Consider the following 12,339-nt stretch of genomic DNA (forward strand, 5'->3'; position numbering starts at 1 on the left):
GCAATTTGAAATACATAGTTAAAAGCTTGAGATGCATTTAAAATGACAAGAGTGTGTTATTAAAAGTTTTTTGAGATTTTGTTGCCATGTTTAGAACAGACTGGTGTGAGAAAGGGAACCTTTCTCCAGGGTAGGCAGCAAAGACCAGAGATGCTATGGACCTGAGGCCAAGCAGGGACAAGGAGAAAGTTATCCCAAAGAGTGAGTCCTTTATGTAGGGTGGGGGTGGGGTGGGGGCAACTCAAGACCACACAGGATCAGATCCACCTTTAGAAGAATGATCTGCACTTAAAAAGCTTTCCCAGGGTCTAATAGGACAATGTCACAGGCTTTTAAGTTTGTCACCGTTTGATAAATTGGAATGTCTATTGAACATGTAGGAACATGGGAATACCCAGGCTTTGTTATATTTAACAGTTAGACCTGCATATGGACAAAACTGACTTTCACCTTACTAACAGGATCTTCAGTTCCTTCTAACAAAAAGTGTATGTCACCTCTAGAGTCACGAAGGCTCATTTTCTCAAGCAAAATTGCTGCCATCCTATGTAAGAGGGTGAGCTTTGTAAGACTTTGTTGATGAAGGCTTGCTTAGATAAATAGCAGCTGACTTGACTGCAAAACCCATGACCCTCACCTAAAATAAAAGTCATGTGTTCAGATAGCAGTCTCAAGATGAGAGTTCTAAACTACTTTTGTTCTTTGAACACTGAAAAAGTATCCTGGGTAAAGTCTAATCCCATTTTCGGACTTTGTATCCAGAGTTGTGACATTCCCTTCCTTCCATTTTGAAAGGTTTCACAATAACAGTTCAGGCTACTCCAGCTACACACATTACAGAGAGTATAGCTTTGATTCCCTACTGGTATTCTGTTTGATAAGTAACATCTGAAATAGTCCCAAACTTACAGGTCAGTTATCCTTAGTGAAAAGGTTAAAAACTGTCAGGGTGGAATAACAGCTTTGAGCCCACTAATTAGTTAAATGTTCTTTCATTTTACACAGATCATCAATCATCAAAGGGGAAAAAAGAAAGTAATATTCATTGAGGGACTACCATACTGCTTTCTCCACTGCTCATGATGCAGTCAACCTTTCCAGTGGGAATTAATCCCAGAATCTAACTCTAGTTTCTGGAGGACTCTCCAGCTTTGAGAACTTGATCATATACAATTACCTTCACTTCAAATAAAAGACTTATTAACACAAGTTCTCATAAAAGAGTGAAAGATCCTACTCACTTGGAAGTCATGAACAGGACTTTCCTTCTACTATTTTCTACAAAAATATCTATGAAACAGAAAGACTTCAGAATGAGTTTGGGTTCTTTGTTATGCTACAACATGCTGATGACTTCATGTGCCCCTGTCACAGGAAATAGGAAGGATATCTGGGACATGCTGGAAAAGCAGAGAAGCATCTGAATTATGTGACCCACAAGAGAAGATCTCTACAACTTCCCTAAGCAAATTCATTCCAGATTATACATAATACAGGCAAGTGCTGGTTTCCATATCTATGCCTTTCAACTCTTGGCATTTCTCTCTTTTGCTTAGAAACCACACCGAATTTATATCTTTCAAAAAAAAAAACCCAATAACAACAAGAAAACACCAGTGGCTATTCTTGTTGGAGGAGTGGGTAGAAAATGACTCCAGAAGTAGGGAAATGAGGTAGAAAAAGAAAATAGAGGAAACTGTGTTAGTGTGTTTCCAAGGCAAGTCAAGAGAAAGCTTCCTCTAAGCGTCCCTCTTTGGAGCCAATCTGTACTTCAACGCTAGATGGCACCATTGACTAATATCATCTCAGCAAGTGACACATTGGTTCACATTTCAGGTCATCATGGAATTGGGAACCTTCCCCAAAGTTGCTTCCCACCACTTCTGCTTTTAGCTGCAACCATCTAGGCTAGGCTTTGAAGGAATCTAGAGAGCATCTTGCTGCAAAAAATTGGGTCAAGTTGCCACAGCTTCACCCCTGCTGTACTCTATGATAAATAGATAAAGTTTTCTCTGCCCTTCAGATGGGTCATGCTTTGATTTTCCTCACTGCTGATACCACTCCTGGTTTCTTTAAGGATCATATCCAATGAAGGGCTGGTAAATGTGTAACAACCAGGTCTCTAAAAAAGAGGAGGAAGGGTATTGATTTGTGGCCTTTGCCAATTTCCCTGGTGTAAATACTCCCAACACAGCTGATTTCAAGGCCAACATGAATTGGGAAAAGTTGCACATTAGCACAGCATAACATAGTATTACCCAAATATGGATACAATAGATAAAAATAACCTGAAGAAAACAGATGATAGTAAATTGTAGTAAAATCATTTAGCTACAGTGCATAGGGAGCATTTATTACCCCTTTTCAGATATCATTTATTTCTTTGTAAAATTATACAATTTACCTACTGCATTAGAATCTCTGGGAATCTGTGTTTTTAAGAAATTGGTAGTTTCTGCATATATGCAAGTTAGACAACCTTTATTTAATGTAGATAAAACTACTAATTTTTTGCCTTACCATCAGCACTCTGTGGATCAGTCCTTTCCCAACTTAAGATCTCTTCTCATTCATATGTGTCTATTACAATCCACAAAGCGTCGTCCTTCTCTGCAACATAGCACCAGTATCTACCTCTATCTATATGCTATAGCTAGTGTCTGATCAGTGATAATCTGGCTTAACTTTTAACCAAAATACCCAATCAACAGCCTCAGTTCATCTATTATCCCCTCTGCTTCATTTTCAACCCTGGCTTTATCCCCTCAGCAGATAAGACCCTGGGACTGTATCCTATACTTGAAAGTTGCTAAGAGAGTCGAAGTTAAAGTTCTCACAACGCAGACTTAAATGGTCGCAACAACAAAATGGGAACTCCGTGAGGTGATGTATGTGTCAATGAACCTCACCGTGGTAATCATTTTACAACATGTACATGAATCATCACATTGTACACCTTAAACTAACACATTACGTCAATTATATCTCAATAAAGCTAGGGAAAAAATCTACTTAACCTGGGGCTTCCCTGTACCTCAAGGCAGACAGCTGGTGCCTCAGGGATCTGTGCCCTTGTTCAAGAGTAGGGATGGGATAAAAGCCAAAGTTGAATGCATGAGCTACTCCTCCCCCACCCCATATGCCCCATATTTTAACCAACGTGAACCAATCACAAGAGTTGGCAAACAACCATGACTATAAAAACCAAAGTTCAAGGATGAAATGCATTCCATCCCAGGAGAAAAGAATGCTTCTACACCCACAACTCACCAAGGCCCAGATGCTCATGAGGGAGGCATCACTGAGGTGGGAGATGTGCCCCTTGAACCAACCCCAGTGGGAGTCCTGGAACAGCAGAGCCTGTCCTCCAGACGTATTCACTGCTGTACTGGCATCGTCTACCCTACTGCTCACCCTTTAATTATACAAAAAACGAACCCAAAATTGTCCTTGAGAGTCTGGACAACACTCGTGCCAACTCTTGCCCAAATAAGAACAAATGGCAACCCCAAGACAGAGCACCATTGCAGGCTCGGCCAGACCCAAGGCCTCTGAGGCCATTGGTGCCACCTGGGCAGTAATTTCAGGCCATGGACTCAGGGTGGGGATTGAAAGGACTCCCACTCCCCAGTATTTTCTTTCTCCAAGAAAAGGAGAGTGATGCTGGTACCTTTCTGCCTTTATCCCTAGTTGGTGTGATTGTTTTTGAACTACATGCCAAGGCTCTCTCATTATTAAAAATCATGACCATGGGCTTCCCTGGTCCAGGGATTGGTACTCCCCACTGCCACTGTAGGGGGCACACGTTCAATCCCTAGTTAGGGAACTAAGATCCACACATGCTGTGCAGCGCAGCCAAAAAAAAAAAAGACAAAAAGTCATGGCCACATTCAGGACCTGGTACGTAGAATACATGCTAATCCAAGACCATTTCACCTGAGCTAGGATAGTGTATTAGTTATCTACTACTGCATAACAAATTACCATAAACTTTAGCTGCTGAAAACAATATACATTAGTTCTCACAGCTTCTGTCAGGAGCCCAGGCACAGCCTAACTGGGTCCGCTGCTCACCAACACTCACAGGTGGCAATCAAGGTGTCGGCCATGCTGCTGCTGTCTCAAGGTTCCAGGAGTATGTGGCTGCTGGCAGGATTTAGTTCATCACAGGCTGTCGGACGAGGGCCTCAGTTCCTCACTGGCTATTGATACGAAGAGGCCCTCGGTCCTTTGCCATGTGGGCCTCACCACCATGGCAGTTTGTTTCATCCAAGTACATAAGCCAAGGGAATTCCCTGGTGGTCCAGTGGCTAAGACTCCATACTCCCAATGCTTGGGATCAATCCCTGGTTGGGGAACTAGATCCCACATGCTGCAACTAAGATCCTGCACACTGCAACAAAAATCGAAGATACTGTGTGTCGCAACTAAGACCTGGCATAGTCAAATAAGTAAATAAATACATACATACCTTTTTTTAAAAAAAAGGAAAGTACACAAGCCAAGAAGGCAATGGAGAGTCAGTAAGCAAGAAGCAAGTCCCAATCTTTGGTAATTTAATCACAGAAGAGAGAGCCCATCACCTTTGCAACATTCTGTTTGTTAGAAGCCAAGTGTCTAGACCACTCCCACTCAAGGAGAAGGAATGATACCACAAGGTGTGCATATCAGAAGGGGTCAAGGGGAGGCACTTAAAAAGCCTGTCCCCTACAGATAAAAATAAGAATTCACCAGGGTAATCCACAATCGACTACAATAGGGTTTTCATTTTAAATTTCAGTGCCTAATGAAAACTTTAGAATAAAGATGCTAATAGAAAATGCAGAAGCAAAACATCCCTCTTGTTTACAAGCAGGACTACCTATTGCCCCCAGCGGCTTTGGAGATGACAAACCAAAACAAAATAAAACCCCTAGAGTTAGGAACCAAGTTGATGCTCTTAAGAGACAAGGTGCAAAATGATGGCGGATTAGCAAAAATCAGTTGTTTTTAGAGATGCTGGTGAACCTAGAGTCTGTCATAACAGAGTGAAGTAAAGTCAGAAAGAGAAAAACAAATATCATATATTAATGCATATATATGAAATCTAGAAAAATGGTACTGATGAACCTATCATATGCAGGACAGAAATAGACACACAGACTTGTGGACACAACAGGGGGAGGGGAGGGTGGGACAAACAGAGAGAGGCACTGACATGCACACTATCGTGTGTAAGACAGCTAGCTGGCGGGAAGCTGCTGTGTAACAGGGAGCTCAGCTCGGCGCTCTGCGATGACCTGGAAGAGCAGGGTGTGGGAGAGGCTCAGAAGGGAAGGGATACGTGTATACACGCAGCAGACTCACACTGTTGTACAGCAGAAACGAACATGACATTGTAACAATGTCCTCCGATTAACAACAATCTTCCAATTAAAAAAATAAACAGGAAAAAAGTTCTGACATATACATATTAATATTTATCCTTCTTCCCTCCCAAGACTGTACTAAAATGAGTGTGAATGAATGTCAAAGATTTCCTATTTTCCCCTTGCCAACTGACCCAATTTGAGAGGCAGCAAATGAGAGGTGGACGAGGGAATTCGACACATTTCTGGAAGGAGGAAATTAGGAGTTAGTGACCAAGCAGCAGGAGCCCCAGCCTAGAATTCACACGGCAGGAGCTAAGCCAACAAGGGTTCTGAGCCGGGAAAGCTTCAGGCTTAAGATCGGAGTTAGTGCCACGGGGGTAAACACAGCAGCTTAGTGGAAAGTCAATATAACAGAACAGCCAAGCCCTCGTGGGGACCTCTTTGCACAGCTGCAAGCTGCCGGCAGGCAGACCTATCAAAGGAGAGGAAGTTAAGGGAGACAACAGATGAAGCGCCTCTTCTCCCTCTCCAGCCTCGCTGAGACAACTGTGAAGAACACTTAATGAAAAGTCTTAATCCACAAGGACAGAGAAAACATTAAGAGGATTCAGCAATAGACAAGGTCGTTTAACAAAGAGTTTGGACGTGGAGGAGTGTAACTAACCACGGAGAAATCTTAACCTCAGACACAGGGAGATGCAGACAGGAAATGAGTGAGTCCTCAAAGACTCAGTACTTAGGGGCAGCAGGAAGGCAGGAAGTTGAAAACTGGGGTATGTACAAGATTCTGCACAGAAGAGCGGGTCCCCGCCCCCGGAGCCCTGTACAGCATGGCTCCCTCCACTCTGTTGGTTGCAAGGACTGGACTCGAGCCAGAGCAGAAGGCCAGGGGGAACGAAAAGGTCAGTGGTCAGGACTCTGAGAACCCTGGCTCCTTCCTGCTTCTTACTCCCAGGAAGCCTATAGGCAGGCTACCTGACTCAGGTATAGTCTCCCGCTCAGGTGAGGTGCAGAGGACTCATCTCTGGAGAAACTGATCACCTCCCAGAAAACAATGACACTTAAGGCTCCATGAAAGAGTCCACTAGCCACCCACTGCCCTTACAGCGAAGACCTTCAGGCAAGAGACCACTCAGGAGAGTCTTTCTCAGAAGTGCCGAGCCAAAATTTCTCAGTAGGGAGTGGTTTGTCCTCCTCCTCCGTCCGCACTCATTCTTTCCTGTCGGATGGTTTGCAGCTGCCACGTCCTCTCATGCTGTACATCCATTCTGCAGCCTGGTCTTTGAATGGCAGTTTGGGCCCTAGCCTAGAGTAACCTGGGAGTGTCACAGATCCAGTGGGATGGTTTGGCTTAAGGGGTTTGCCTCCTTGGGCCTCCATCTTTCTCAAAGCCATATCAGGTACACAACTGGTGCCCACCCCCCATCTATTCTGGAGCATAATTAGATCCTTTACTCCACAGCAGCTGAACTCTCAGCGATCACTGCCAGGCTCTAGGTGCAGCAGACCCAAACGGTTCCATCTTGCCCAACGTTCTGCATCTTTGTTTTATTTATAACCCATGAACTTATCTTGTTTCTGAGCCAGCCTTTTCTCTTTTTTATATTTTCTGTTCTCTTTTTTTTTTAATGATTGTGGAGCCAAGAAGCTGATTGAGTCATGAGTTCATGGTACCATTTTGATGGAACTCCCACATTTTGGTTTCTAGTACTGTTTTACACCAAAAAGAACCAGGGCTCAGTGGAGTTGCTTCTGTGTTTGGCCAAGAGAACTAGAGTTGGGATTTGATGTCATGGAGACCATCAAGGACATCTGGAGAGGTGACAAGAGAATCAAGGTGAAGGGGCCAAAATTGTGACAAGCATCAGAAAGAAAACAATGATAACTGTCACCGGGACCAACTGATGTTCAGAAGGTACAAATAACAGATAGCAGGCCAAAGATAAATCACGTGCACCTCTCTGAGTCAGCTGATAGGTGCTTGACTCGCAGCATGGACCACAGGAAAGTGAGTTTGTGACTGTGGAACTTCAACCAACGTCAGAAATCAGAGCGACCTAGAGAAAAAGATCCATGGGGCAGACTGCTGAGAACTGAGTAGAGGGAATAATTCTGAGCACTGACTCAATTTTCTTCCCCAAGATGAGACTGGGGCCTTGTTGCTAAGTTTAGCTCAAGACCAAGAACAGCCTGATGTTCCTAAGCATTCCCCTGAATGGAAGCACATAGATCTTTAGTATAAGTTTTTCTAGAAGGTTTCCATGAGATATAGAAGGACAGTGGAGGAGCAATAGCTGAGCTTTCCAAATCCAGTGAGGTCTTACTTATGTAAAGTCTTGAGCCCCACTAAGGACTTTAGGTGACAAACAGAGTCAGATCTGCTCTTCACTTCCAAAATAATTCTGTAGCTTTGGCTAATTTTATCAGGGACTTATTACAGCATGTTGAGGTGGGGACCCTTCCTGACTGTCTAATTTAACTTGAAACACTTCAGAGTAAGAAAAAAACATAAGGATATAATAAAAGCAAAGATTGGTAATTAGAAACCCTAGGGTTAAAGAGCTGTATGAAGAATACATAATTATATTACATTATACCATTTAGTTCTGGAGTAAACAGCATTTATATCATTATAGTAATATTAACATTTTTCTTGCTTTTCAGTTTTCTGAATAAACCTTTAGAAAAAGTAGAGCATTATGGTTACAGAATAGAACATAAATGTTTAAAAAAAAAAAAAAAAAAACTTTGATCATGTAAAAGTAAGAGGGAAGATGCCCAGAGTTAGGAGATGGAAAAGTGAAAGAAGGCCGGGAAGAATAGACGGGAGCTCACAGATCCAGTTCCCAGAGTGGAGTGGCAAGGGGTCCTGTCCACTGCTAAGGCTGTTAAAACAAGAACCTTTTTGAAGGGCAACTGAGTAGAATTTGCTGGGATTTTAAAGTCTGTCTGAAAGGATCCAAAAGAAACCAGCAACAATAGTTGCCTCCAGATGGTGGCCAGAATGCCCGAGGAACAAAAGAGGGGGGCTTTCACTGTGAACCCTTCCTATCCTGGAATTTTAAACCTTTATTAAATTTTTATTCAGTAGTCCAATTCTAGTAGTCCAAACTCTAGTGGTCCGCCTCCCAGAAAAGCAGCATCGGTGCACAAGACCTGGCCGAGAGGCTTCACCAGCAAGCTGCTGGACACAAATGCTGTGCCCATTAGGACAAAGGTGGGTGTGTTACAGAACCACCATGACATGGAATATCACACACTACAGAATTCACTGGACCTAGGCTGACGAACACAGAAAGGTGTACCTACTACCTCATTTAATGAGCTGAGCTGCTTAACGTGTGTAAGATCTCATTTTTTACATACTTTTAAATTATATGTACATATGATTTATACACATAAAATAGTCTGAAAGGACAGCAAACTGAACAGCAGCTATTTTGGGGGATAGGAAGGGGGAGAACAGTTTTGACTAGGGCTGTTTTAGTTGAATTTATTATGAGATGTCTGTATGACATATGAACTTTTGTCAAAACCTCCTCAAAGTACAGCATAGCCCTGTCAAATGAGAAACAGCTTTGGTGTTGGGGTTGATGAACTCCCAGGAGAAGATGCTCTGCACACCTCTGCCTCCCCCCACCCCACCCCGGAAAGACGCCAGATCAGAGCAAGGCTTGATCCAGGACAAAATCACTTCCATGTCAAAGGCATCGAGACTGCGCTGATGGATCCCCTCACAACCTTTAAGTTCAAAAAAGTGGGCGGCAAGCCCCTGGCTGACCATGAGCTCAAGTCCAGGGCATCCCTCTATCATCACGGAATTCAAGAAAACAGGAAATGTTTCTCAAATGAACGGCTACCCAGGAGCTGGTTCCTAAAACCTGTCCAACTTGCAGCCTCAGGCTGTTGATGCACTGGTGCCATGGCAACTGCTCAGAGAAACCCAGGCCAAAGGTAGCCGTGAGGCAAATAAATGAGGGCTGAAGCCCCTGATCCTTGGATGAAGACTGGGCCGCCCATCAGAAGTGTGGCTGTCTTGGTTAATGACACACAATTCTCAAAACCAGCAAGGTCATAGCATTTCCACCCTTGTGTGGACCTGGAGGGTCTGTGGGGCCCAGAGACCTTTTGCCTGGAGGACAGTGACTTTGGACACATCCACGCGCCAACACTGCCCACAGCTGCTGATTGTTTATTGCACAAGAAACTGGCAATACCAAGGCAAGGGGGTGGGCATTACAAAACAATCTGGTGACCAGCTCAGAGCTACCAAAGGGCATTCCGTACAGACACCTCAGTTATATACACGTATGTACACACACACCCACATGAACGCACTCTGCACGCCCATGAGCCTGAGGCTCCCAGACCCTGCATGGCATGGTGGCTTGCACCTCAATCCCCAACATGGTGAGACACCACAGGGAAGCACAGCCAACGATCCGAGGGAAGGAGGAGGTTGGGCTGCGGTGAGCTGAGCCACTCACATCAGTACACACAACAGAGCAGACACAGGCCAGGGTGGAGAGGGGAGGACAAGGACCTGGGAGCATGAGCCTGTCCTCAGATAATGCTGTGGGTGGCCTGAGGACCTGCACGGGGACCCAGCGACAATCACCACTCCAGCATCCCAGAGGAGTGTGTTCGCTTGGAAGATCTGAACACATGGCAGGATGCCCACGGCAGAGGTCGGCAGGAGCTCCAGCAATCAAGTCAGACTGTGCACAGCAGCTCAGGGCCCTTCTGGTGGTTTCCAAGAGCATCGTCTCTTTTGTGCAGGTAAAGCCACACTTCGAGGCAGAGTGAACACACTCTACAGTAGCAGGAACAGACTTCATTTTCCATCCGGATGCACGGGCCGCCTGGGGGTCCAGGGTCTTAGCAGGTCAGCCCCACGCACCCCATCACTCCATCTAGCAAAGGGAGTTCTCCTCTCTTGGAGGCAGTGAGGTTGGGGTGACACTCAGGACAATAATCCCCTTCCCCCCTTCTCTGTCAAAGGCTCGGGGATAAGGCTGCTGGGAAGCTGAGCCACTGGGTCAGACCTGCCCGAGCTCACAGAACTGTGAAGCAGGCTCCTAAGAGGAGCAGCTGTTTGGGATATTCTTGGACCAACGGTGCTGTGTGCCTCTGGGTCCCAGCCATGCCTGGCGCACCAGCTCCTTGACAGGAAGTGACAGCAGCTTACCAACCACAGAACACAAAGCAGCCCTACACACAGATACTTCAAGTTTATGTAAAAGGGAGAGGAAAATCTGAGGGCGTTTCCATCCCCTGACATCCAAGCAGCTGGTAACGACCCTTTGCCTGCTGGCGGGGACACACTGGCCAGCACTGAGTGGAGCGGGGCCGTGCTGCTCGGCCTCCTTGGCTGGAGCTGGCTAGCCAGGGACAAGACCTGACCTTGGTCCAGAGCTCCCCTCCCTCAGACCTTCATTTATATAGATCACTGGAAAAGTTCCATACAAAATAGAACCTCTTTTACTGACAAAGACCCTGGGCTTCCTTAGCCCAGAAGAGCTACCCCAAATGGCCAGTCTCCCTCTCACCTAACCAGCCTCTGAGGCCCAGGGCTTCAGCACAGGGCACCCTCCCTTGCACACTCACACAAACCTAGGGTTGGTCTCAAGGGAGAAGAAGGATGAGATCTGCAGAGAGGGTCAGCCCTCTAGACTTTGCAATGGCTGATGGGGCCAAGGGTGACATGGGGGCTTTATTCCAGACTGCCACCCGTGGGGAGGAGCGAAAGGCAGGGCAGAGCCTCTTGAGGTCTGGCTCTGCTGCCACCAGCCTGATGACAGTGTGGTCCTACATGGGACTACCATCCGCAGGGGCCTCCCGGGGGCTACATGGCCAGCGGCCTCTCGGGCAGGGAGGACTCAAGTCTACACATGTGCTGGGGGTTGGGGGTGGGGGACAGCCTCAGTTACTCCTGACCAAAGCCCTCGGTCTCCTCAACAGCGTACAGCAGTTTCTCCTTCAGCTGTTCATAACTCTTGTATGGCGGCAGGTCCAGCCGGTTGAAACTGTCAAGAAAGGAGAGCAGGGCAATCAGCACAGGGCACGGGTCAGAGCTCTAACAGCCACAAGGGTATTGAGAGATCCCATACTGTGACTCAACCACGACGCCAGCTGGCCACACACAACAGGGTCCTCAAAGGCCCCGCTGTGTCCCTGGACCATGAAGGGGTTAGAAGCAGGGACAGGGCTACAGGGGAAATGGGGAACTGCAGAAGAAGACCGGGGACAGCAGCTCTTTGCCGACTGGAATAGGAGTGTTTCAATATAGCAAGTTCCCTACACATGAACGAGTTCCATTCCAACAGCATGTCTGTAAGCCCAATTTGTTCTTAAGTCCAATAAAGTCAGCCTAGGTACTCAACTAACACAGGTGGCTATCCAGTTGTTGTTCTTCAGTCATTAGTGTCTGACTCTTTGTAACCCCATACACGAACTGCACCACACCAGTCTTCCTTGTCCTCCACTATCTCCCAGAGTTTGCTCAAATTCATACTGTGATATGTTTATAATACTTTTCATACAGATAATACATTAAAAAAAATTTTTAATCTGACAATACAGAGCTTTGAAAAATAGAGTACAATAGCTGGAATACAGGGGCTTGGCATCCAGTGAACAGGCAAGAAGAGTTACTGATTAGAGAAGGAAGACGGAAGAGCTAAAGGATTGTCAGCAATAGGAGATGGAGGGCAAGCTGCACTCCTGAAGTTGATGCCACAGGTTCTGGTTCCTTGCTGGATTCAACTCTGTCTACCCTCTTGAAAAAAAAATGATCCAGTGATGTCTGGGTGGTAGCTCTTTTTTTTTCCTCATCATAGGTGACACGGTAGCGCTGGATTACCTTCTGAACGGCTGCTGCAACCTTCATATACCATTCTACATTTGGGTCCTACGCCTCAAAAACTAACGGTGCCTCCTCAGCTAAAGAAAACCCCCTTGCCATTGCCTGCTCTACTTGTAGAGGATG

At 45.8% G+C, this 12,339-nt stretch overlaps 1 protein-coding gene across 2 annotated transcripts in view; it reads right to left on the bottom strand.

Annotated features, from left to right (window-relative positions):
- Positions 1 to 8,828: 8,828 nt before the first annotated feature.
- Positions 8,829 to 12,339, bottom strand: part of WWP2 (WW domain containing E3 ubiquitin protein ligase 2) — a 148,093-nt gene continuing 144,582 nt past the window's right edge. For both annotated transcript variants that reach the window (XM_040253215.1, XM_040253216.1), the window contains one exon: positions 8,829 to 11,377. In XM_040253215.1, coding sequence (XP_040109149.1) covers positions 11,278 to 11,377 — 100 coding nt within the window. In that variant the 3' untranslated portion in view covers positions 8,829 to 11,277. The remainder of the gene's footprint in view (positions 11,378 to 12,339) is intronic.

This window comes from Oryx dammah, unplaced genomic scaffold, assembly GCF_014754425.2.
Source record: "Oryx dammah isolate SB20612 unplaced genomic scaffold, SCBI_Odam_1.1 HiC_scaffold_13, whole genome shotgun sequence".
Lineage (NCBI taxonomy): Eukaryota > Metazoa > Chordata > Mammalia > Artiodactyla > Bovidae > Oryx > Oryx dammah.